The sequence below is a fragment of the Girardinichthys multiradiatus genome, chromosome 4 (assembly GCF_021462225.1).
Source record: "Girardinichthys multiradiatus isolate DD_20200921_A chromosome 4, DD_fGirMul_XY1, whole genome shotgun sequence".
Lineage (NCBI taxonomy): Eukaryota > Metazoa > Chordata > Actinopteri > Cyprinodontiformes > Goodeidae > Girardinichthys > Girardinichthys multiradiatus.
The window spans coordinates 47196151-47223470 of record NC_061797.1 but is presented as its reverse complement, the minus strand read 5'-3'; the positions used below and the strand labels follow the sequence as shown (position 1 = coordinate 47223470).

At 40.5% G+C, this 27320-nt stretch overlaps 1 protein-coding gene across 6 annotated transcripts in view; it reads left to right on the top strand.

The window, feature by feature from the left end:
* The window catches only part of zgc:158464 (uncharacterized protein LOC791139 homolog), a 114909-nt gene extending 91773 nt beyond the window's left edge, over positions 1-23136 (top strand). For 3 of the 6 annotated variants that reach the window (XM_047363202.1, XM_047363197.1, XM_047363201.1), the window contains exons 4-7: positions 1199-1345; positions 11278-11452; positions 11548-11667; positions 20041-23136. In XM_047363202.1, the coding sequence (XP_047219158.1) occupies positions 1199-1345; positions 11278-11452; positions 11548-11667; positions 20041-20227 (629 nt within the window). In that variant the 3' untranslated portion in view covers positions 20228-23136. The remainder of the gene's footprint in view (positions 1-1198; positions 1346-11277; positions 11453-11547; positions 11668-20040) is intronic. The other 3 variants (XM_047363199.1, XM_047363200.1, XM_047363198.1) reach the window with 2 other exon arrangements.
* The last annotated feature ends 4184 nt before the right edge of the window (positions 23137-27320 follow it).

The following is a 27320-nucleotide window of genomic DNA, read 5'->3' as shown; positions in this document are numbered from 1 at the left end:
TAAAGAAGATAAACATACCCTAATTATTTGCCAAATTTGTGTCACTCAGAGTAAACTTGAAGTCCCACTTCGTCAGTTCCTTTAAATGTTAAAAGAATAATAAAGCAAAATAGTAAAAGTAACATTTGCTCTTTTCACACAGCACAACACTTTGCTTTACAACCTTTATTTTAATACGGCCATGCTAAGAAAACAGGGTCGCAAAGGTTAAACTTGATCTTCTATAAAAGATACTTTATTTTTTCATGTTTAGACATAAAAAACACATACAGTGTATGCCAAGAGAGGGAACTGTGAAATGCACCTTAAATAACCAAACCTGAGGGAGGAGGTGTGTGTATATTGGAATACATGTGTATTTATTAGCCTTAGCTTCTGACACAGACATCCTTTGATAAAGGCAAACAAAAACCTTCACTCAGCATCTCATTTATTCAGTGTTCTCAGCTATTTAACATGTGGTCCTGAGTTGGAAACAGATGGGCTACCACAAGCATACTCGATTTATCCTGCTAATGCTTTGTCCAGAAATGAGGCATGCATTATCTCGGGGGCAAAAGCCTCTGTAGTGCCCAGTGCATGGATGGATAGGTCTGTGGTGCCTGACAGTTATAGATTTTATCCACAATGCTCTTTATCTTAATAGGGAGGCCTAAATTCAGAATAACCGAATGTCTGAAGCTATCATCTGTATCTTGCACTTTTAACCCAAATGTATTGTATTGCAGGGTCTCCAGCTTATTGAGCTGCCTTTTATCCCACATTGTAAATTAGACCTTGAATAATAGGTTTAACTTTATCTTTGGTCACACTAAAATGGTATTCCAACTGGAATGTTGGCTTCAGCATGAAGTCAGTTTAGTTATTAGAAGGACATTAAAGATCCATTTCTGTATCTTTAAGGTCGGTCACAAAATCATTAGCTCTTACTTTTAGATCTAACCTTACTTTCTTTCTGGTCCTGTTGCATTCTTACCGTTTCTGGTCCACAGGTGATGCTGATTCTTTGACCACATTATAAACCTGTTCTCTTCCACAAGCCTCCATCCTCTGGTCATATCTGCAGTATTTCTAACTTACCTCTGGTATCTTTTCTCTTTTTCCTCACTTTTCTTCTATCATTACTTTCCTTTCTTCACCTTTCGTTGATGTCCTCTCTGTTTTTCCCTCTATCTCTCTCCTTTGGCAACACTTGCAGTAGAGATTAAAGTGATCAAGGACCTACCGTGGCCCCCTCCTGTTGGCCAACTGAACACCAGCCCTCCCCCGGCGGAGGAGCTCGAGTCTCCTTCCCAGACAGCTCAGCCGTCACCCGGACCAACGAGCTGTGACCAGCACCACCATGGTGGGTGTTGGTGTCCAGCATATTTCCCATTAATTGCCTTTCACCATCAGCCTTCTGTGTGTCTATTCTTCCATCCATCTGTGCACTCATCCATTTATTTATGTTACTGTTTCAGCAAACTTTAATAATTAGCAGGCACATTATATGTCTTTAGTTTTTTTATTTAGGGTTTTTCCACCAAAGCAGTTCCAGTGCATGTCTAGGGCTGCTCTAACTTAGAGCCATGTCATTGCATCACTATAAATGTTATTGACACTCCCCTGCTTCATCCTCAATCTGTGTGCAGGCCAACTATTTAACTTCACAAATCATATTATTTCCCAAACAGATGCCGAAATATCACCAGCTTAGTTTAATAACGCTGTGAACAAGTAGTGTTTGTGAATGCTTCAAATGCTTTCTTCCCGTTAAAAGGCAGTTGTTTCTTTCCACTGTAAACACTTGCTTGGGATGAGAGATTGCTGCAAAAAATGAAAACTATCAATTGGCTTTTTCTTGGGATATGAGGTTTTTGTTTTTGTTTTTTTCTTTTAAAGCGCCTTATATTTGTGAATTGGTGCTATATAAGACAAACTGAAATTTGAACTGAATTCAATAACCAACCAGCCTTTCTCTGATTGGTTTCTGCAGCATTGGAAAACGGAAGTTCCAAAACACGCTTGAAGAAGGATTTATTCACACTACCTGATGATTATAAGACTACCTGATGAGTCTGAAATGGCATTTCTGGATCAGAAAAGTTCTACTGTGACTGCAGCTATATGTTAGGCATTGAGCTACTTAAACTCTGTGATAGGTGATATCAAAATAAATTGTGGAAGGGTGCAAGAGCCTGTGGTTGTGGAATTCAGCAAGGAATTGGTGCCTAAAAAGCATTAGCACTAGAACCAATTTGGTAGAAGTCCCTTCAATCGTGCCCTGCGATGGACTGGCGACCTGTCCAGGGTGTACCCCGCCTCTCACCCGTAGACTGCTGGAGATAGGCACCAGCTCCCCCGCAACCCGCTATGGGATAAGCGGTAGAAAATGACTGACTGACTGACCCTTTAATCACCTTTTTCTTTATTTCTGAACTAATGTGAGAAAAAATAAATGTCAACCATGTATATCTTGTAAAAAACATCATTAATCAGTAAGTAACATTTTCTAGTTGATGGTGACTTACTAAAAGAGTTTGAGATGCACTGAATAATTTAGCTTTAGGTATTAGCGCTGTAATGATTGCACTTTTCCATCTGGATCGCATGTGGCAGAAAATCTCTAACTGCTGGGCAGGTTTTAAGATGAAGCCTCATTAGTTTTAATTGTGCTAAACTGTCGCCTCCATGCGTAATTGCCTTTCGTTGTGACCCCCATTTCCTCTTGTCAACATACTCATACCCATCCCAGATGTCCCCCTGACCTGCTGTTCTCTGCAAGTGGATTACTTAAAGTAAAAAAAAACAGTAAGTCATTTTCATGGCAACTAGTTGTTGACTTATTTATCATTATGATGGACGTAATGGACAAGTATGTCACCTATTTTTAACAGAAAGGCAGTGGTTGATTTTGGAAGCCCCCGCACAGTCACAATGTGGCTGCTTTAATTATCCAGGGGAAAGGAGCATATGTTGCTGAACTTTGAAGCCAAGAATGGGATTTTCCCCAGACAGAGTTGGAAAGCTCAGAGTGGGGGACATGAAAGAGGACACCAATGTGTGCTATAGGCGAGGACAGGACGAGGAGCTGATTTATGCCTACAGATCCATGAGAAACTCTCCGGTGACGTGAGGGAGTTTTAGAATGCCGTCCTGTAAAGCGAACCTCTCTCCATCCCAGCAAGTGTGGCCCCACTCTACATCTTTCAGGTCAAAGGTCAATGTGCCAGAAACACATGGGGGGGGGGGGGGGTAGGGGGGGGTTACAATTGGCTCTATTGACCATAGAGTGCTAGTAGATCCACACTTCCACACCAGGACATTAGACTTCCATTAAACACATTATCTGGACTGGTTTAGATGGTGAAATTCTCTGTGTTCATAATAATAGCAAAAATTACGCATAAGGAGCTTTACGCAGTACTAAGATGCTTTTCATACAATGCAAAATGAAAGCTACCAGAAAACTAGTCAAACATTGAAAGCATTTTTGATATTTGAATGTGGATAGTTCTCTACAGTCTCTGATTGTTAGTGAAAGACAGTTTCAGAGCGAGGCGGCTGTGCTGGTGGCGCATGTGTCTTGCCATAATGTGAGCTTGGGCCTGAGTTCAAGATGTAGGGGGTTGGTGGTCCTGACTAAAGGGCTGAAGCCTTGGGACCAGAGGTGTGAATCAGGAGTGCTACGGTGCCTCGAGTCGGTTGATGAGAATCAGTTGGCTCCATTAACACACACTGGAAACATCATGTTTAAGTGTACAACAGAACGAAATTGACCTCATCCATGGAGTGTTTTAACAGAAGTGTCTCCCTGTGACTGGATGTTGCCAGTGTGTATTTTTGACACACATCTTAAGGTAGAAGAGCATTTGGTTATTGAGGTCTTTAAAGGTTGGCAAGAGAGTTTTGAATTAAATTGTTTAAAAGATGGGAAGCCCGTAATGATTCTTAAGGAAATGGCTAATATAATCTCTGATGCAAATGTGCCGGTGTGTTGTCTGTTCAACAGAGTTTAGCAAGGAGTTTGGAGGGCAAAACATAGAGAATACTGTTCCGGTAATTGGTTCAGGAAGTGACAAATGCATGGATCAAATTTTCAGCAAAGGAGAAGGAGAACAATGTTCTTGAGATTGAATAAGGTGTTTTTGGAGATGTGGTTGTTAAACGTGAGGCAGTTATTAAACATAACTTCAAGGTTGCAGATATGTGATGAAGGGCTTCGCATGGGCTAGTTGAGAATGAAGCAGAAGTTGTGAGATTTGGTTACGGATTTTGGTGTAGTTATTAACATGTCAGAATTATTGTAGTTGAGTCAGAGATAATTGGCTCCCATTCATGATTTTATGTCTTTAACGTAGTTGGTGAAAGTAGACTTGGTTGTGGGGGTTATGGATTTGATGGATCTGTAGATCTATGGATCTACTACGTTCTAAATGGTGAATAATGTAGCCAATAGGGATAATATCATGTTATCAAAAGGAGAGGACCAAACACAAAACATTGGGGAACACCACTGGATAGAGATGTCATGGAGAAGGTGGAGTAGTTGACATGAAATAACTATAGTCTGTTAGACAGACCACAACTGGTGATGTTGAGAAGAGTGCTGCTAGTTTCAAAGGGTGCTGTAAGGTCAAGGAGAACGAGGATGCTAAGGAATCCAGTCAGAGGATGGAAGGAGATAATTTGGTGATTTTAGAGGGGCCGTGGTGCCGGGCTGTGAACAAAACATGGATTTGGAAACAATTTTTTCACACAGATTTTGTGTTTCTTGGGCATGGCACATCCCAGGTCTTTAGATGGAAAAGCACGATTGGAGACAGGCCGAAGACAATGGAGGCAAGGTTTATTGAGGATGGGGCTGAGAACTGTTGTTCGAGTGAGTCAGTGACAGACACAGAACTGACTGAGGAGTTAAATGCTTATAAAATGTATAAATGCCGTCTCATAATCACTTGGATCGAACACTGATAAAAAGGAAAACAATGTATAACAAGTCAGCATTGTCCGTTCAGCCCCATTATGAAGACTGAAACGCAGATTGTCCCAGCAGATATTAAATCTACATATAAATGGAGACATATTTGTCTGAGTATAATGAGGAGCTTTTCTCCGTTGTTTTTTGTATGAAATAATTATCCACACTTTAATCGTTTCTCTTTCTTCCCTTCAATGTCTTAGACATCTTTTATAGAACGTAATTAAAACATACTTTGTTTAAATCAGATAAACTAGGGAAAACGTAATTAGAGCTTCATTTTAAAACCCTTAGAAATAAAGATGCAAATTTTTTGAAGGTGGAATCCTCTGAGATTTGACTTCTAGATTCAGCAGCAACAGATTTCAAACTGTATTATTACCGTCCATCAAATGAATCATTATTTCAACACCGAACTATTGTCTTAATATTATAAAAATAAAATAAAAATTATTTCCACATTCTCTCTTGCTAAAACTAAAAATTATAAACGATCTAGACAATCTGAAAACCAGCTTTGCATCGAGTAGATTCTAATGAGGTGCAGACCTGTTAACTCAATCCACACATCCAGGCTGTAAAACGTAATTTTCACCTCACAATGCAGTCGTCAGTGACACACGTCGCCCCTCAGAGTAGTCATCTTTTTTGATAGGAGTATCATTAGCAAATGAGAATTAATTATCGGGCCTAATTAGAGACATTTGTGCAGCAGTGTGTGCAGCTGGGGATGGGGAGTAGTTGCTCAGAATCAGCAGTAATCAGTGTTACTTCATCTTTCATTTGGCCATCAAAACATGTCAAATCCAAAGTTTTATATAACAATGCTTCGCAAAAACATTTTAACCATTAACTTTAAAGTATTTTCTTGGGGTTTTATGTGATGGACCAACACTGTATAGTGCGTAATTGTAAAGTATAAGAACAATTATGCAAATTTAAGCCTATTAAGCAATTTCTCTCCCAGATTGGCATATTCCAGGTGGTCTGCACAATTCCAGAAAAGGCCTTGAAATTGTTATGGCGACATTGATTATGATGAACCTACATTTTCCTGACACTTTTCATTCTTTACTACAATGCCAAATATATTATCAATATTACCCTAAATGCCTGACACTTGAAATTAATAATGCCGCCAAATATTGCATCTGAGAAGTCTTTTACTACTGCAATATTGTACACACCAATATCATGATTATTGCGATTTAATATTGTATTGTGCAGCTCTAATCTAAAGACAAATATTATTCCCATTCTTCTTTTCAAAATTCTCGCAGCGTCAGGAGTTTTTCTTCCAGGATTGCCCTCCGTTTAGCTTCATCCATTTTCCCAGCAACTCTGACCAACTCTCCTGCCTTGCTAATGAAAAGAACCCCACAGCAACATGCTGCCATCACCATGTTCTATGATGGGGGATGCGAAATGTTAGTTTTTCTACACATATAATGTTTTGAATGAAGGTTAAAATGTTTAATTTTGGTCTCGTCTGGTTAGAGCAGCTCCTTCTGCATACACGATTTCTTATTGCATCCTTTTAACAGCGGCTTTCTTCTTGCATCACTATTCCATAAAGCCCAAGTTCTTGGAGTTCAGGACTAAATGTCCGAACAACAGATTTTCTCACATGAGCTGTAGATCTTTGTAGCTCTAGAGCCTCCATAGCCTTTTTGGCCTTTTCTCTAATTAATTTTCTCTCAAATTAAAATACACGCACATGAAATCGATTTACCATTTAGGTGACCTCTGAAAACAGTTGGACTGAAGTTTATTTAGGGGTACCAGAGTAAAGAGTGTTCAATACATATGCACCTCAAACTTTTCGGATTTTTCTTTTTGAACAAACAAACCCTGTATTAATTTTTGTTCACTTACCAATTCTCCACCACTTTGTGTAGGACAGTCAAATAAAATCCCAATTTTGTTGTAATGTAACAAAGTGTGGAAAGGTTCAAGGTGTTTAAATTATTTTGCAGGGCACTTTACTCCTGTATTTAGCATGTTTTTGCTGTTGAGTCCAACTGTAGGACACGTTCTCATTGTTCTTGTGACAAATGTGTATTGTGCTGAGCTTTGTGTTGCTCTGTTGGGTAGTATGGGTCTGCAGATTTCATCACTGAAATGGCCTTTTGACATTTATGTTTGTTTGAGTCCAAATAAATCAGTTTGTTCTCCCTCATCAGTCAGTTATATGCTGTGTGTGTGTGTGTGTGTGGGTTTGTGTTTCTTCATGGCATTCTCAGAAGGGAGATGCATGCTTAAAGGCCTTCCAACCATCAGTCACCATCTAACTGACAGTTCAATCTGATACACAGATTCCATTTGCTGAACTTTACAAGCAGCAGGACTGACAACAATCCCAGATACCCGACACATTTCACTATGTGTCTTAGAGTGTTTATGGGAAGGCGTGTGTGCATGTGAGCATGTTTGTGCATGTCTTCATGCAGCCCACCACCCCGTTCTTAGGGTGCCTCCCAGGGCTTTTGTTCACCGGTGAACCAATCCTCCTGTCAGTCTCCTGTCGGCCATGTCTCGTACGGTGCTCTCCGGAGAAAGAAAAGGGAATTAGTTTCCCTCGTTCCTCCTTGTATTCGACCTTAAAACATAATTCTTCAACCGTCTGAAGCTGCTGTAGGTGAGATGGATGGCAAAAGAAGCAGACCTGAGTCCATTCACAGTTGAGCAAATATAATGATCGCTTTTGTTTCGTTTAAGGTCCCTTCAGAGTAATGCTTTCTCTTGGAAGTATATATACTCCCTGTGGAGGAGATTCAGTGCTGACAGGTAAGGTTGATAGGGCAATATCCATAGAGACCAGGCACTCTGCCTTTTATATGACTGTGAAGCAAAAGACGTTTAACCAAGGTCAAAAAGGAAACTAACTGTTGCAATTTGGTAAAGAGAAGCATTAGTGTAGTAGAATACACGAAATATGAAGAGCTGAGGTTAATCAGAGTTACAATACAGAAATTGACTATGTCATAAAGCCAAGTTGGCCAAATTTATTTTCGTGCAACATCGGAGAACTTTACCAGCCTCTAAGGGTTTTTATAGTAATATTCATTTAAAAGAACACACTGTAGATTAAAGAACTAGCTGTTGTTAATCAGGCTGGTGAAAAGGCCCCTTTTCTACAATTTTTTTGTTCTCCTCTCACTCCACTCACATGCACGAGTTAACAGCAAACAGGCCAAAACAGTCTCAGTGTTTTCCAGAGGGTGTCAGATACAGAGATCAAAAGGGAGGGCGACGGGAAGCAGCAGAGGAAGAGGTAGGACCAGACATTTGCAAACAGGAAGAGCAGAATTGAAAGCGAAGGAGTGAGAGCAATTGGTTGCATCTTCATGTTATGATCTGTCAGTGCTGACAGCGGCTGAGTGGAACAAACATACATCTCTGTTGTCCCCTCGGTCAGTTTCCATGGAAACTCTATTTCTCACCCGAACACATAAACTGTATGCTCATCTGACTTTCTTTATTTTCCAAGCAGTCAGCATGAGGTTCATATGGGCTGTATGAAGGAAGGGGATAACTTGTAAATTCTTTCAGATTCACTTAAATGCAACAGGGAGCATCATTTAACTGCCTGCATCAGACTGGAGGAAATTAGAGCTGCAGCTCATACTCCTCCATGGGTCCGAGGTTATAGACCCACATTTTACTCAGCTGTCATGCTGCAGTACAATTTGGCTGTCGTCGTAAGACTCAGACAAAGCCCTATAACGAACAGAAGTGCAGAGGCCAAGACAACAATCAGTTATTTGGAATAATCATTTCCATGAGTTTATGTTTAGGGAAACGCATCAGTGAGCTTAAGGCCAACGAGTTCAACCTGAGGTTGAGTGTGGAGGTCAAGGGGAGCCCCTGGTGGTTGAACATAAACTAACAGTAGTCTGTCTCAGCAGCCTCGCTAGACAGTAGATCATGTTCGTATGATAATTTAAAAAAAAAGAAGTATATACAGTAAAGAAAGAAAAAAGTGTTCCAAATAAGTGTGTTCCCACTTTAGTACATGTAAAATATTATTAGCAAAAGTCGGACAACTTCTAAAGAGGCTTTCACTGTTTGTTTATTTTGCTTTTCTTCATAATAATGAACATTTTGGGAAACTGGATTCAATATGATTTCAGTTATTGACCATGAAATTGCATTTAAGAATGTTCTACTCTTTTTACGTCATTTTTAACCCTAATACTGACTCACTCAGTTGTTTAATTAGGGTTGCTAATTTGATTTTTAATTCTCTGACTCAGTCTGATTATTGGTTGTTTTTTATTGACAACCCTTTAGCTCCGTGTAGGGCTTAGAAGGTGGCCAACCTACAAACCGTATCGTGCAATGTAATCCTCTCTAAGTGGACTGCAGAGTCTAGACTGGTGTAGGGCCGTCTCCATCGACATACTGTTAAGATCGCAGTGCCCGTCTGTCTCTCAGTGGTATGTTCAGTCTGCGTAATGAAAACACAAAGACCCACCATGAGTAACTAAGGGCAACAAAACTGGACATTTTCAATTTTCACCACATTAACCATTTCCATCCAAACCTCAGTGCCTTCAGGCTTCAAGCGGTTCCCACCTGACGCTTGTTGTGTGTCTGATGCTGCAAGCCTCTTTTCTGTTATTGCTTGGGAAGCGTGTCAGTGGCTGCAAACAGTTTTCTTTCCCCAAACCTTGGGGTGTTCGACATCAATTATAGTGATGGATGACTGTGGAAGATAAAAGGGCTGGATCCCTCCCATGCAAATTCACAGTTTGACCACCTCTCACGATCACCACTCCAGCCTCCAGTGTCCAGTCTTTTAGGGAGCCCTCAGCTGCAGGTACTTTCATTTGTCTGTTTAAAGATTATTTTTTCTTCCATTGTCTTCAGTGAACAAACCTGCATGCTTTTCTCTGTGAGCTGATTTGGCTGAGAATACACCCGGTGTATACTCTGGCAGTGATGTAATGAGTACAGGTTAACTTAAGCCCCCATGTACCAGCAAACAGTTCGCTGTGGGGTAGCCAGGAGAGCGTTTCGTGTCTAGAGCTGACCGTGGGAGTTTGAAAAATCTGTTTAATATTTAACTTGTGGAACTTGTGTGTGCTTCTTGCTATTTACTCTAATAGACTCAGATGTGCTTGTTTGCGTCGATTCAAACAGCAAACATGCTCAGCAATATCATATCGGACATAGAGGTATTTATGGACACATGGAGTTGTTTGAATGTTTTGATGGAAGTTTGCTTGTGTTTTTTCTTTTTCGCTCTCACTGGAATGTGTGTGCAGCGGGGAAAGACTGATTTATGTGTCTTCCATAGTGTTTACCTGTCCTTCTGTTGGATGACGTGCACAAAGTGAGTGTGTGGGTGTGTGTTTGCGAAAGCACAAGCAGGGCTTTGTTTCTCACATATTTGCGCTGGTCTAGTTTACTAAATACATAATGTCTGAAGTATTGCAAATATCTGCTGCTCACAAGTGACCTTAAGCTGACTTCTAGCTGGGCTACAAGGCACTGGGCATGCGCCAGTATGAGATGTTGATGGTATGATGACGTTGAGTAAAAATGACTGTCATGGTTTGCTCAAAAAAGGTTAACAAAAACTGATAACATGAAAACACACCTTTATTTAAAACGGAAAAGTAACAGAAAAAAACATTTTCAGTTGCTACTACAAACATATTATAACATATTGATAAGTACAGCTATAATTATGTTACATTGCCTTTTATAATTTTGATATATTGACTTAAGCAGAAATATAGAGTAAACAAGGCTAACATGAATGTGGTGCCCTTTTTGCTCTTCTCTTAATTATAGTTTAACACCTGTTAAGCAAGCTGATTTAGCTGCTGAATTAGTCATGCTATCTGCTCAGGCAGCAAGCTTGCAGTCGGCTTCTTAAAAGCACACTGCTTGTAGCTTATCAGCCGTAGTTTTAACCCCATGTTACCTTAATATAAGTGATATGTGGTGCTCATTTAGTTTTGGGATTTTTTTTACACCAACACTGTCTGTGTTTTTTACAACTGAATTTGTTTTTCTTTTGAGCAATGGAAAAGTCTAGTAGCCAGTTGACCAGCAGTGTGCAGCACAGGGGGGTAAGGGGCATTACTTCCCAGACACACTGGGACTTTCGGTGGCTTCCGATCAAAAGCACTTTAAAGGACTTTGGGAACAATATGAGAGAAATTTTCGTTCCTAGCATTTTGAAACTTTAGTAGGTCTTTATACCGATCTGTGGCCCATGCCCAGTATGCCAATGATGTTGATTTATTTCATCATAGTTCTATGCTGCTTAGACCTGTTTTTTTTTTGTTTTTTTTTCATTATAGTTCAGTTTGATGGGGTGGAAAAGTCCCGAATTTCACCCACCAAGGATGGGAAAACGCGCCCACTACAGCGACATTCCAGTGGCTGTTTGGTCAACACCAAAATGACTTCAATGGACCTCAGCAGCTCCTCTCTCGGGGAACGTATTGATGCAACGATGCCTCTGGAAAGCCAGTTGTGAGTGTGGTTCTTGTTGTGATTTTTGGCTTTGTTTAAACGTTTTTATCTTTAGCGTCTTCCTGTTCATCCTTTTTCCCTGCTGTTGGATGCAGCTGGTACCATGGCGCCATCAGCCGAACAGACGCTGAGTCTCTGCTCAGGATGTGCAAGGAGGCCAGCTACCTGGTGAGAAACAGCGAGACCAGCAAGAATGACTACTCCCTCTCTCTTAAGTAAGAACAGTTTCTCAAGATCAGTGAAGTTTGTGATTTGTACACAGAATGTATACAAACAAATCTCATAACAGCAACACAGGAGTAGATGTTCAGTAAAGGTACTTTACAAGAAAAACAGGTCCAATTCATTTCCAATAGAAAACAGTAATTTTCCCAAAGGTAAAAAGAATAACTATGATTATTGGCTGAATTTAGTTATTAAAAAAAGACTTATTTCTTTATTTACCAGGACAGTGCATGTTTATAACAGAATTAGCCAGAGGCTAGTTTCATCTGTAGTCCTGTTGGCCAGTTTTATAGTGGCAACCTAGCAGAATCATAAAATATTATAAACAACAAATTAAACAACACAATAGTCAACATACTGAGACTGTGTTAGTCCATTGCTTTGTAGGAGAAGCAGCAGCAAGAAAGCAATATGATAAAGGTGAAGTTTATCATGAAAGCAGCAGTTATTTTTTAAGCACAAGCTGTCACGGTTCTGTCACGGTTTACTTGGAATTGGACCCCAGAATGCAGACGAGCAGGCAGCGTGATGGTAAGTGAAAAAAAAAAGGTTTAATAACAAAAACTCAAACTCAGCAGGAGTCAGGAACAAAACAAACGGGCAGGCAAGACAGGCATGGCATGATCAAAAAAAACAAAAACAAGACTTGGTTAGAGAACTAGACATGAGAGCTAGACATGAGTTCAGGCGGGCGACCAGGAGGTCGTCCCGAGCAGGCACAGAGTTCAGGCGGGCGTCCAGGCCTGCACCAAAGACGTGGAGGCTGACTGAGCAGAGTAGAGGACATCCCAGACACTCTGTGGAACTCCAGAGGCGTGGAGTCTGGCGAACCCTCAAAGGCTGAAGCAGAGCCTGGCGAACCCTCAGAGGCTGAAGCAGAGCCTGGCGAACCCTCAGCTCTGGGTTCAAAAGCCAGAACGAGGACAAAACGTTTCCTAAACTCCTGCAGACTAGGAACAGGAGCTGAGGCGTCGACCGGACCCTCAGTGATGTGTGCAAGAGCCGAGGCGTCGGCGAGACCCTCAGTGACGTGAGCAGGAACTGAGGCGTCGACGGGATCCTCAGTGATGTGTGCAAGAGCCGAGGCGTCGGCGAGACCCTCAGTGACGTGAGCAGGAACTGAGGCGTCGACGGGATCCTCCGTGACGTGAGCAAGAGCCGAGGCGTCGGCCGGAGCCTCAGTGACGTGTGCAAGAGCCGAGGCGTCGGCCGGAGCCTCAGTGACGTGAGCGGGAGCTGAGGCGTCGACTGGACCCTCAGTGACGTGAGCAGGAACTGAGGCGTCGACGGGATCCTCCGTGACGTGAGCAGGAGCTGAGGTGTCGACTGGACCCTCAGTGACGTATGCAAGAGCCGAGGCGTCGGCCGGAGCCTCAGTGACGTGAGCGGGAGCTGAGGCGTCGACTGGACCCTCAGTGACGTGAGCAGGGGCTGAGGCGTCACCGAGACCCTCAGTGACGTGAGCAGGGGCTGAGGCGTCACCGAGACCCTCAGTGACGTGAGCAGGAACTGAGGCGTCGACGGGATCCTCCGTGACGTGAGCAGGAGCTGAGGTGTCGACTGGACCCTCAGTGACGTATGCAAGAGCCAAGGCGTCGGCCGGAGCCTCAGTGACGTGAGCGGGAGCTGAGGCGTCGACTGGACCCTCAGTGGCGTGAGCAGAGGCGTCGTCGGGGCCCCCGATGACTTGAGCCGGGGCATCCCTCTTACGACGTCTTCTGCGCCGTGTGGAGGGGGTTGAGGCTGACTTAGGGTCAGGCTGTGGTGTGTCTGGCCTGGAGTCAGTGCAAACTGTTAAATATTAACATATTTGGCCTATTGGATGTACTTTTATGGCCGTTTATGCCCATGTCTGATATAGATCTTTGTGACTGAGATCATGGATGTCAAGGAGAGTAGTGAGAACATTGTAGTGCTTGAAAATTGTTTATAAGGCAATTGTGGGTTAATCACTAACGATATCCTAATTGCAACATTGAGCAATAATACTGAAATCCCATATTTTCTCAGCGTGAACAGCCATCTGCCACAAACGGCTGGTGGTTGAGAGGACGACATGAACTAGTTGTATACCTGTTATCTGTTAGAATGCTGAACTTTTCTGGGAGGAAATTATTTCATCCTCTTTTTTTTCCACCTCCTCTCTCCTCGGCATCTCCTTTGTTCCCTCGTTTAATTTGCTGGTGCAGTTTGGTTACCGGTTACCCTGTCGTTGGCGACCCTCTACTCTTCGTTGCATCCTGCTGAAGGTCTGTTCCTTAGGAGAGGTTTTCTCTGCGTCAAAGCCCTGCACTTCAGTCACGTTTGGTTTTCACTACAAGATTAAAAGGACAAACAGACATGGAAAAACATTCTGAAACTTTTAACCCTCCAAAGCTTTGCAGAATAAACATCAATAGCATGACTTCAGCTTTAAAATCTCAGTATTTTGGTTAAGAAAGAATAGTCTGCTGATTGAAAAAAAAAAAAAGTTAGACATGATTCATGCTCGGCAATCATCTGTCAACCCTCATATGGGATAAAACCATAATATGCAGAGACACTGATGAGCCTTTGTTATAACAGCATCCTGCTGGAGGCTCATATCTCTTGGAAGGAGAACGATTCTGTTCACAGCTCAAGCAGTTTTTATACAAGTCACTGAAGGTACGTTCTTTCTCACTGAATGATCATCTGCTTTTGCTGCAGCAGCTCCTTCTTTCTTCTGCCATGATTACAGATAAAAAGATGATTAGACTCCTCTGACACAGATCCTCTGCAGTGCAGTTCAGAGCATGTCTGACTGATAGACAAACTAAAAGATTTAAACATATATACTGGTACATACAATTAGGCCCTGCAATGTTTGGATGGTGAATCCAGGGTTAATACACACTCTGTGGAAGTAGGGATAATCATTTCCTTGTATTGCTCCTCTAGTGTGTGTTTTCTTTTATCAGGTTCTGTATTTAAAACTTGACCACCGGAGAATTATCTGCAATAAATCAAGTGAGCTTTTCTATTTATTCTTTGGAAATGTTCTAAAAAGGACTGAGAGCTCTGGATATTTGAGTTTGGACAAGTGTTTATATGTATAATTACCATGTGAAACTCTCTTCTTACTTTTTAGACTTGGTTTTCTTACCTAAAACTCTGGGTTTAAAGTCCGCTAATAATATATCTGTAAATCTGCTAAAGCTAAATAACAAAAAGACCTGACATATGTTCAGATTAGATAAATCTTTTCTTTAGCTAATAATTATAAAACCTCAAAGAGCTCATCCTCTCATTTGTACCATAAGTATGAAATACAGATGAGCTAATTCTCTGGGTTTTTACAGCCGCAAGTTAAATATCAGATTGCAAGATTATGGGATTTACTGACAATATGTAGCAATTACCTCTTTCCCCCAACCAATCACAACCAGGCACTATGAAAAGTTTAGTTCGGTTCAGTATAAGGTATTGAAATAAGTCGTAAAAAGCGAAACTATTTTATATTTGTTCAGGTAAAACCCACAAACTTGAGCATTTTTTTGTTATTATTGAACAAAGTAGTGCATAATTCTGACATGAAATTAAAATGAATCATGTTTTTTTGTTTGTTTCTTTTGAACAAAAATCTGAAAAGTGTGGCATGCATTTATATTCATCCCTGTCACTGCAATTAGAGCTCTAATTGTTTTTTCTAGGGAATGCCTCTGAAGGCTTTGCACACCTACAGATATTTGTGCTCATTCTTCATTAAAGAATTAGCCCCAGATCAGTCAGACTGGATGGGGAGCGTCTGCAAACAGTTTACAAGTCTTGCCAAAGATGATCAATTGGATTTAGGTCTGCCCTTTGTGCTATTCCAAGACATGAATATAATCTGATCTAATCTTTTAAAGGCTGTTGTCCTGCCGGAAGGTTTATTTATTTGTTTAAAGTCAACCCAATCTCGATTCTTTGGCTGCCTATCATCGGTTTTCCTCCAGGATCGTCCTGTATTGAGGTCCATCCACCTTCCCATTGACTCGTAGTGTGCATCTATACCATACGTTTTCCATTTTCAGATAATGATTTGATCAGTGCCCAGTGAGACACTCAAAGCTTGTGATATTTTTTTAAACAAACCCTATTTTAAACTTTTCCACCTCATTATCCCTGGTGTGTTTTAGTTTCCTTCATTACGCTGTTTGTTCACTCATTTTTAACAAAACTCTGAGGCCTTCACAGAACCACTGGATTTATGCGGAGAATACATTTCACACTGTTGGATTATATTTGTTAATCTCCTGAAGGCTGCATATTTTATTTCAGAATATGTGTGAAATGGGATTAAAACAAATGCAGGCCACACTTTTCAGATTTTTATCTGTAAAAACATTTAAAAACCAGGCATCATTTTCCTTACGCTTTACCACGGTGTACTGTGTGTTTGGTCTACACATAAAATCTTGTAAAAATACTTAGAATTTTGTGCTTGTACGGTGGCAAAATGTGAAGAACTGCAACAGGTATGAATACTGCATGTATTTATACTGTGTGTGTCAGGGGTTTAACAGAACGTCATGTTGTGACCTTGACTTCAGTCATGTGAAACCCAGAGAAAGATCTGATTTGTTGGAGCGACAGGTGCCACCACCCTTACAGGCAGAGGTGGCTCTGGGTTCAGCCTCCTCACACAAGTTCCTTATGCCACAGAAAATGAGTGAAAACCCAAAAAGAGCCTCCATGTCTGAGGCTGCTGAAAAATGCATAAGGCCATGAGGTGGCACAAATGTGCATTGCATTATTGATAAGGACAGGCATGGTTAAGACCTCCTGCCTCTTCAGCTGTTTGGCCTGAACAGAAAGCTTTTTTCTCTGTTTTATGATATCCGTTTCACTTTTTTTCTGCTCAACCATTACAGTTTTTCTCCCTTTGGCATGTTTGAAACATTTTTAAACCCCTCACATGTTTTCAGAGCGCACCGTTGTCCCATTTCTCACATCACAGAACAGATTTGAGCAGCTTGTCTAAACCATCTGAGGGCAGACGTCGTTAGAGAGAGAATTAAATGTTTCCAGCTGATTCAGTTTGATGCCAGCATGCAGACAGAGTGAAGCTTAATTCAGCTGGAAAAAATCCTTGCCCATGTGTATATGGGCTTGTTTCGTTTATATACAGGTGCATCTCAATAAATTAGAATATAACTACAAAATTTATTTATTTTGGTTGTTCAATACAAATACAAAAGGTAAAACTCATGAATTATGATGATTTATTATAAGAAAAATAATTTTGGTGATTATCACTTACAGCTGATGAATTTTTTACACGAGACCAATAAAAAGGGGTTTTAATCCAGAAGAATTAAGTTATGGCCATGTTTAGGTCTACACAATCAGTGGCTTGACGGTCTCCCAGCAGACAATCACAGACGCCCTCCACAAGGAGTTTAAGCCACAAAACTTCAAAGCTACAAAAACTGGCTATTCAATGTGCTGTAACCAAACATTTTAATAGCAAATTGAGTGGGACGAAAAAGTGTGTTAGAAAAGAGCACACGGATAATGGGGAACAACAGGGTCAAGAAGAAGATGACACCAAACCCAACAATGCAGACAAGTTGAAGACCACTATTAAGGCAACTAGGGCCAACACCTCAGCAGTGGAACAGACTGGTCACCTCTTTGCCACAGTGCAGTGATGCAGTCTTTCATAACAAGGGAGACCCAACTAGGTATTGATTGCATACAGTATAGTACATAGATATCATTTTTTAATATGCTGACATTTCTGCATTATACAATATTCTATTTTTTTTTTTTTTTTTTTTTGAGAATCTGACTTTTGTGCTTTCTTTGGTTGTAAGTTATAGTTATCAAAATTAACAGAAATGAACACTTTGTGTATAATGAATCTAAATAATAAGTGACTAACAGCTTGGTTTGGATCATCCCAGTTAGTATTATTTAGTTTGTCCTCATGTGAAATAATAGGCACACAGGATCAGATGCCTGAATAAAAGTCACACAAGGTCATCATCATTTTGGCTGATGACTTCTCAGTTTCAGCTGCTGTGGACTCATAATGCAGAGAGCATCATTCACAAAGCAATCCGCTGAATATGCTGAAGGTGAAGATAAGCTGTCAGGTTGTTCCTGCTATGAATGTCGCTCGGTTGAAATCAAAGTCATAAACCTCAATAAACACAACAGCAGACCTCCCCGGTGAGATTCATCCTGATTACACAAATAGAAGGTCCACAATCACAGGCATATGATAACACTACAAAGGCCTGTCAGCTCCAAAAACAGCCCCTCATTCATTTTATCAACCACACTCCTGCGTTGCTTCTCTGTTGTCCTGGTTTCTGTCTCTACTGGACTGTAACATGATAAGGAGCTCTAAACACCAATGGGGAATCTAAAAATGCAGCTACTGGTGTGTTTGCCTGTTTAAGTGTGGTTCTGAGTAACCTAACACCCTCCTACCAGCGCAGCGCTCACGCTGAAGATTCATCAAGCACATTTTAGATCATTTTATTGTTTTACATGAGCTTTGTTGCCACCGCTTGAAGAATAATGAAGCTGGAAAGAGGCGCATTAGGGGGAGCATTTGTTCTATTTTCTTCGAACTGTGATAAACTTGTTAATGATTGTGTTCTAAAATGGGAGCCGGGGGGTCAGTAATGGAGCAGTCTGAAAGTTTTGTTTACTTCGGTTTGTAACTTTGTAAACCTACATTTCTGACTTATCTAGCTTATAAAAGGCTTTTTAGCTTTGAATTACTTCAACTATCCTGCCATGCAACAAGCTACAAACATTTAAAGACATTTATTCTCGGTAATCTCTAAATTTACAGTGACTGAATTCTTAAAAGCAGGACTGCTCTCATTCGTTTAAATCTGTATTTATGTATTCTTTTTTATTCATTCTCGATGGCTGTCCTTTAATTGAACCCGGTAGATTTTTTTTTTGGTCTGTTTATTGGCATGCAGGGAGGAAACGCTACCACCAGCTCTACACATGTAGTTAAGTGATATGTAAAGAACAGACTTGTATGCAAGGTGCCTAAAGCCTTGTTTGTGCTGCTGTTTTTCACAGATAACACTATGTGAAATATGTGCTGCAGGATATATTGAGATGTGGTTACAAATATGGATTTTGTGTGTTTTGATTAGGAATAAAAAATGCGAGGAATGTGGTTATAAGTGTTATTAGCAGGCTTGACAGCTTTGATTTGTGTTTATATAACTAAAACAGAACTATGTGCTTGTTTGCCTCTTCTTAACTAGACCATATGTCTGAAAGGTGTTACACACCTACAAGCCAGTCTTACAAGGAAAAGCATAAACAATAGTGAATGACTTTATCAGTAAATCTGTGCGTCAGACATGTCTGACATTCTGAGGGTTTGATAGCCTTCATTAGTTTCACAATATCATTTCTTTAGTAAAAGAAACTGAAGTGGTACAATGCTAAATGTTGCTGTTTAAACCATGCCTGTTTCCATTATAAAACCATGTGCCTGAGACCAGAAACTGGCCCATTCATTGTAAGCACTCATGCTTACTCGACTGTAAATTATCATAATCCTTATTCTCTTTTCTGTCATTTTCTTTTTTTTCCAACTATAAAAGCTGTACTTTCCTCCAATTTTTCTTTTCTTTTTTTAATCCAGAGCTTACATTTCAGAGGAGAGAAAAAACATGGAGTTTAGTGAGGTGTAAAAAACATTTCAGATCATGTTAAACGCATGCTGTAATGTGTTCGGATATGTTTGAGCCTAAAGCAATCTGAAATTGTAAGAAGCGTTAGCCGATGATCAAAAGAGCTTTGATGTTAACGTGCTTTGGAAAGACAAATTTTCCTAAGTGTTTATTATTTGCAGCGTATAGAACCTTTGTTCTTTATTTTCCCTTCCTAAAGCCTGTTGTGTTACTTAATACGCGCTCAAAAACCTGTGCATTTCTATTTTAAAGAAGAAGATTACTGGCACACTATAAAATGTATCGATCAAAAGCTTCTGGCGCGCAGGGGGCTTTTAATTTGCTGTGCTTTTATTGCTGTAGCTTAAGTGATTTATCCCGGGGGTTCATTAGCCTCATCTTTATGTGCTGCCTGAAAACCAAGCACCTTAAGCAACCTTCCCTTTTAGTCTGTGCCCCAGGTGGCCTCAACATTATCAGAGGTAATCCAGCTTTCAGAGCATTGTTGCATTTTGGGAGAGACTGTTAGTTTAGATATAAATACATAAGCAACTGCCAATCAAGGAGAAGTGATTCATAGAGAGTCCTATTCCCTCCATCCTTATCTCCCTAATATTTTAAGCAATGAATATACAGTATGTGTGAAGTTTTTTGTTGAATACCTGCTAACATTTTTTTCCGTCCATCTCTTTTGTCTGTGTCCAGGAGCAGCCAGGGCTTCATGCACATGAAGCTTTCACGGACCAAGGAGAACAAGTATGTCCTGGGCCAGAACAGTGGCCCCTTTGACAGCGTGCCTGAGATCATACATTTCTATTCAAGCCGCAAGCTGCCCATCAAGGGGGCCGAACACATGTCCCTGCTGTACCCTGTAGGCATCAGGACACTATAGTGCTGTGAGGAACGTGGCAGGTGTCACTGGACTCATTGAGCCCATCCTCATGGCTCTGCACTTCCCGTCCTTCTGGGCGGAAATCACGGGAACATGAACAATGGCATTCGAAACTGCTGATGTTGACTCACCTCGCTGGCTGATAGATTCCTAAGTGGTTTCAAAGGCCACTATACTATCTCATATAAACAGACTCAATATCCCTGATGATTTTATTACTTTATTGTGTTTTATTTATGCAGACTTCCACTTCTCACATTGGAGACTGATTGTCTGATGAGCGTCATTTCAGTTATTGTTGAGCTGAGAGCTCATAGCACTTAACACTCAAAGAAAAAGAGAGGTACAGCATATCTTTGGTCACTGGGCTCAGTCTTTTATCTTAAACTCTTCTACCTGTTTCAGCTGTATGAGCATCTCATTTGGATAGGCACTGTTGTTGCTTTAGTTGTATTTTAAAGGGAACTTGAAGATAAAACAAGAGAGGCAACATTTATGATGCATGCTATGATGCGCTATATTGTCCATGTGGGCCTCGTGCAGCAGCCGAGATACTGAAATAAACTGACCGCGTATGTATCCCCAGCTGCAGGTAAAAAACAGGCCTGTGAGCTGAGCAGACTGATCTCTCTATGTTGTCATAGTGGATATTGTCTGCTATCCATCACTAAGTGGGTGTATCATGCCAGTGACAGTGTAAGAATCACAATAGTGAGATGGGCAGGAAAAGCATGATGGATGGGTTAACCAATCTGACACAGTAAAATTGGCCGAGGCCGGAGACCAGAGCCTGTCCAAATGGACCAAATTATCCCCACTACCCCTGCGTGGAATAGCTTTGCATGGGAGAGAATGAAATATGCCTGCATTGTCTACCTCAGAAAATCAATTTCATTCCCTCAGCAGCAGATCGATAGGTACAATGGGATTGTAGAAATCAATCTGCTCTCCCCGAGACATTCCCAATCACCTTAAAACTGTGTCATTGGTTTTAGGAATATATTTTTTCTTTGTTTATAAAATGATCATAATAATGAAAACAAGCCTTTTTTGTTTCAGATCAGGAACTGTATGTATAGTCACTGTTATTAATACTATGTGATGTCAGTAAAAAATGTTTGCTTAATGCCTTATAATGCATGGGGTCAAAACAGTCCGCTTAGATAATCTTATTTCCAATTTTGCTTTCAGCGATTGTTCTGTCACTGTTATTTATTCTGGGTAATTATTAGCGCCGTTTTTCCGCCTCGGCCCGCTCGCTCTCCCTGTTCTGTGCTTATAGGATCTATGAATTGTTAGGGATCTTGCATTTTTTGTTGTCTCCTGTTCTGCTAAGTGCACGCCTGCCCATGAGACACAAGTCCAACAAGGTTCTTAAGCACCCCTCTACCCATTTGTCCAAACTTGCATCCTCCCACCCACCCAGCCGAATCACAGTGCTGCCTGTTCGAACCAGAAAAACACCTACCTTAAACCTATCATGCTTTCAGTTTGCATTAAAACCCCCAGATGTCCAACACTATGCTCACCTGTACATTGTTTGAATGCATAAGAGAATGTGTACACGGACAGTTTAACCCTTCTTACCTGCTTACTGCTTGTGCTCAAACATCTTTCGATACTAACTTGAATTCTGAAAAAGAAAAACAAGTTAAAGGTGTTTTTTAATTTTTTTTGCTACGTTTTTTAGCACCTCAAAGCAGCACTGTTTCATGGTCCTGTCCTGCTATTTTCTCCCAAGCTCAAAATTTCTTATGATAAATAAATCAAGTGGATTTGCTCAAAGCGTACCATCATAAATGCAGTTCAATACAACTGCCTAACGCATGTCTTATAACTTACAAAATATGTGCTTTAATAAGCAAATAACAGCAAAATGTTTTAGGCTGGAAATGACCCAAGAGATCCGAAACACAATTTTTAAAGAGGAATACATTTTTGCTTTCACTACAACTCCCGCTGTGTGCTATGCAACTGTAAACTGCAGTCATTTAAAATGAAACTGGATGGAGTTTGTGCCTCAGTGAAAAGCTTTTGATGGTACAATAGGTCCGGCAGGAGGAGAAGGAGACATAATCAGGAGAGTGACGTGGTTTTAGGTGCAGGAAGTGAGCAGACAGACGGTGTTGGCAGCAGAACAGTGCATTCTGAGAGTCTCTTTGTGCTTTAATGAGGAATAGTAAGTTGTCATTGTGGACCTGTGTTTTCTTGAGAGAAGATATCTGAAGATAGAAGGCAAATTTTGAAATAAACTATGTATTGTGTCCTTTTTGTCACAAATTTCAGGGGTTTAGCAGATCTGATAATGACAGGAGTGGCTCTTTACTTAGTTCCTGCTGCTGATGAGTACTACTCTACTAAAGGAAAGAGCCCATGTATGATGGCAGCACTGCCTGCTGAGAGGCCTTAGTTTTGGGGAAAAGGAAATTGGAGGCATGTAGGGGATGAGTACAAGACAGTGAAAAAAAAAGTGTTGTGACGAGAGGGAGGAATTTCCTGCAGTCAGCAGAGACATTCTTCACTTTCTTAGATTTCTATTATGGAACCCTAAAAAAACCCCTCTCTCCATCAGAAGTGTCTTAAAGGTTGTGTGTGTGGTAAAAAGCTGTTGTGCATGCATAAACTTGTTAACTGGGTGTGTGTGTGTGTGTGTGTGTGTGTGTGTGTGTGTGTGTGCGCACACATCAGCCATCATCAACTTGCCCTGGGTTATCTCGCATTATTGCTTTATTGTGGTAAAGTGGCATGTCTGAGTTTTCCTTGTGTACATTTTTGTGCCACATATGTATGCACTAGTGTAACGCATCTCTGTAAAGTCCCCCATGGCCAAATGTATATACTGAATGTATTAAATGGGGACATAGAGGCATCATGGTGCAAAATAAATAAAGTTGGGTTTATGAGTTTAATATGTGCTTTGATATTGTATTTTTTCCTGTCTGCACCCTGACACACACGCATCAGAAGGAAGCATCATTATTTTGTGAGAGAAAAGCCTTCTCCGGTATCCCCACCATCACTGGTTACCATGGTGAAGCCTCTCAATATTTAGGGAAGATGGACCAATGTTTGAATCAAGGACAGAAAGCAGTGCTTTTACCAAGCCAGTTTTCCACCACTTGTTTATTAATTTTTAATGCTGCCTGCTTCTCTGATATATACGGTGCTATGAAAAAGTTGCAAAAGAAAATGGAAAGCATAGTTTTTGAAATGTTTAGAAAATCTAAATCTATCATTTGTCGTCAACCTCTTTTAATATGTCAGAGCCCTCTGGTTGACCTTGACTTTTTGGAAGCGTATGTTAGGCCCACGGTAACAAATCTTGGTTTAAAGTCAGACAATGATTTTAAACTTGACACTCAAATAAGGGCCACATTGAAGTCTAGTTTCTATCATTTGAGAAAAATAGCAAAAATAAAAGCTATTCTTCCAAGGCAACAGTTGGAAACAGTAATCCATGCTTTTATTTCATCACGATTGGATTACTGTAATTCCCTTTATCTCGGAGTCAGCCTGTCCTTACTTGCTCGTCTGCAGCTGGTGCAAAATGCTGCATCCTTTAACAGGAACACGTAAAAGGAAGCATATTACCCCAGTCCTGGCTTCTCCCCACTGGCTCCCAGTGTATTTTAGAGTTCATTTTAAAATTATTCTGTTTGTTTTTAAGATCTTAAATAACTTGGCCCCACTTGGTAGAGCTTCTCCGTCGCTACTTCCAACATCGGTCTCTTAGGTCTGCTGATTAGTTGCTCCTAGTGGTTCCCAGCTTAAAGCAGAAACTAAGAGGAGACAGGGCCTTCTCTATTGGGGCCCTGAAGTTATGGACTGCTCTGCCCTTGTACATTTGACAGGCCCCTTCACTGTCCATTTTTAAAACTCGTTTAAAAAACCCAACTGAGAATTGATTTTATGTAATTTGTTTTTATGTGTTTGTATATTGTTTTATTGTATTTTCATTGTTTTTAATGCTAAGCCCTTTGTTTCAGCTGTGGCTGGTTAAAAGCGCTATACAAATAAAGTTGATGATGATAATATGACACCACAAACTCATGGCAAGTGTTCTAATTGCTTTGAGAAGGGTTGTCACAAAATTTCAAACGTGATTCCAAATAATATTCAATACTGTTTTAGATACAGCAGCATTTTTTTTAAGGCACAGGAGTTTTTCTAGTTAAGAGAAAAAAAGTAACATTGCAATAAGACAATATTTTAACTTCCTTAATTAGGGATAAACCAACACATAATAGACAATTCACCCCTCATTAGGGAAAAGTATGGATTTTAAATTTGTCAGTTCCCTTTAGAACCGTACACAAGATAAGAGCGTATAGCTGTTAATATCCTTTATGGAAGCGTGTACCAGTAAATTATTTTATTTTATTATAACTGCTTATCTTTAGTGTGCCAATGTGTGCTACCAGTTACCTGTTAAGTTTATACAAATAAATGTTACCAATGATGGACAAACAATGGATCCTTCTTTACCTAAAATAAATTGTTTTAAAACAAACATGCATGAAAACGTATGTTTTACAGTGTAAAAAAAATGATCTGGTCCAATTGTGTACAATTTCTGTCTTTCTGGTAATTTTGCCTAACACTTTCTTTAGTGATCAACCACAGCAGCAGAGTGCATTGCTATGCTATGGTTTAAATATCAGCTTCAGCCTGGCTTCACTATTTTATATCGTTTACCTGTGTTATCATTAGCCACATTAGCCTTCGTTGCCTTTGCAACTAAAGGAAGGAGTAATGGAGGTACATTGGTTTGTTTCATTCCTTCACTATTTAGTAGCCAACTGTTTAAAATTTCAGCAGCAGCTCTTTGTTGCAGAGATCCACAGCTTGTCAAGAAGTCCTGTTTAATGCAAACATTTTAAAGCAGGTGCTCTGGTCAGATGATACCAAAATGTTACTTTTTGTCTCCCAAAACACCAGCAGAAAACTAACACTGATCACCCTGAAGATATCATCTCCGCTGTGAAACATGGTGGCGGCAGCATCATGCCATGGGGCTTACTTTCATTCAACCAAAATTACTACAAATAAAACAACGTAGCAACTGGGTTGCCAAGGCGACTACCTGCATGGTCAGCTCAATTTTTTCATTGTCGTTGCTCATACATGTGCCACTGCTATTCTCCATGTGTGTAGACCACAGTTTTACCCTTCTGTTAACTGCTTCCAATCTGTCTCCACAGCAATCCTTGCAGTATTCTGGCTGTAATTGTCTTCCTTGCATTCTTTATTGCAGAAAGCCTGTGATGGTGCTGTGTTTACAGCTGGACTGCGTCCCTTTCATTACGCTGCTCCTCGTCAGTGACCTTAGGCTAGTATTCGACTATTTACAATTCCATGTCAACTTTTTGTTCATTTACAAGAAGTGCAATACCTGTTCAACTACTGCCAAAATTTTATTCTTAGCATAATATTTAAAAGAGGTGCATAGTGGTGAGATAAGGTCATTAAGTAATACTTCTGCATTGCCTAAACCATGATAATTCAAAAAACAAAATATGCAGTTTATTTTTACACTGCAGCAGTTTAAATCTATTTTCAATACGTTCTTTACTTTTTCACCAAACACACCCTCACTGTTCAACGTTTGGCTGGCCGTTTAGCGCTTATTAGAGCTAAAGGCAGCTGAAACAGTTAAATCCCTCTGCCTCCTTCTCTGTGATTGCTTTTGGAACCACTGCATTGTGACGGTAAAGCAGTTTTCACCAACACATTTTGGCCAGAAAGCAGCTGGCTGACATGCGAAAGGAGCACACACAGGCGGGGCTGATGAAAGTATCTCGTGTTGTGTGATCGTTGGCAAAAACCTGTGCTGCACAAACCTCAAAGTTGGCTCTCATAATAACCCGAGAACCTCTCAGGTAATATGACTGTGTGCAAAACTGAATTTTACACTTCTTTTTATGTTTAAGCCAACAAGCTTCTCTCTGATCAAAAATGAAGCAAAACAAAACGTAAAAAAATCTATAAACAGAAGCTGTAATTTGCCAGTTTTTCACAATACGTACGGTAATCAAATCAGCAGCTAAAGTTAAAACAACACTCAGAGATGGTATTTCAAACATATCTCCTTTACTTTCAAGTGCAGTTTCAGCCCCTCACTGTGCTGCAGCTTCACTCTCTTCCAGAGAAACTCCATCAAGGGTTAAAGCACCTGGGATAACATGCATCAAAGAAGCTTTGTGGACAAAGCGAGGGTTGTAAAAGAGGCAGAAAGAATAAAAAGCATGGCTTGAAAGCAATGAATGGGCAACGAGGGTACAAAACAGCCTTGTATTTAACAGAAGCACATTTCATATTCCGTTCAGTCATACCTGGGAGAAAGCAATCTCAGGTAACAGACCTTGTGCCTCTCTTTCAGAGAGACAAAAGCGTACGGAGGCCATTATGCTAACTCAGTCATTTCCTTCCGCTTTGTGATGTTTGAGGATTTCATTTACATCGAAAAGTGTCCGCATTATTCTGCATGTCTGTGGAGGCTTGATTAGACAAGCCTTCTCACAATTTCAACAGGCCTGGCACTGATTATTTCCATCGGTCTGATATATTGCCGGTAATGACAGGGTGCAAGACCCTTACTCATTATCTAAAAATCCCAGGTGCCTCGGGAGTAATTGGGCAGAATTGTGCCCGTTAAAAAGGTTCATAAGGGAGGCCTCTTGTTTATGCTGTTGCCTCTGCAGACAAGTTGCCTTTCAAAATTATGCATGAATCATTGTTGCAACATCCTAGTAATGACAAAAACATGTTTGAAAATTCTAATAATTATTTTCCTCAGAATTATTGAAATTTAGGGCAACAACAACAACAACAGCAGCAGCAAAGCACAGTTAGAAGATGCTGAACAATGTACAAGAGCAACTAAACTCTACAGGGCTGCTAAAGCTCGAGAAATATTTTATATTTCTGTTTCATTTGGATCTACAGAGCCTTACAAAATTTATTAATAGCACTTAACCATTTTCATATTTTATCCTGTTTCAATCACAGATCAGTCCTAATGGGATTTTATATAATAGACCAACACAAGGCAGTGCCCAACAGTGAAGTGGATGGAAAATGTTGCATGATTTAC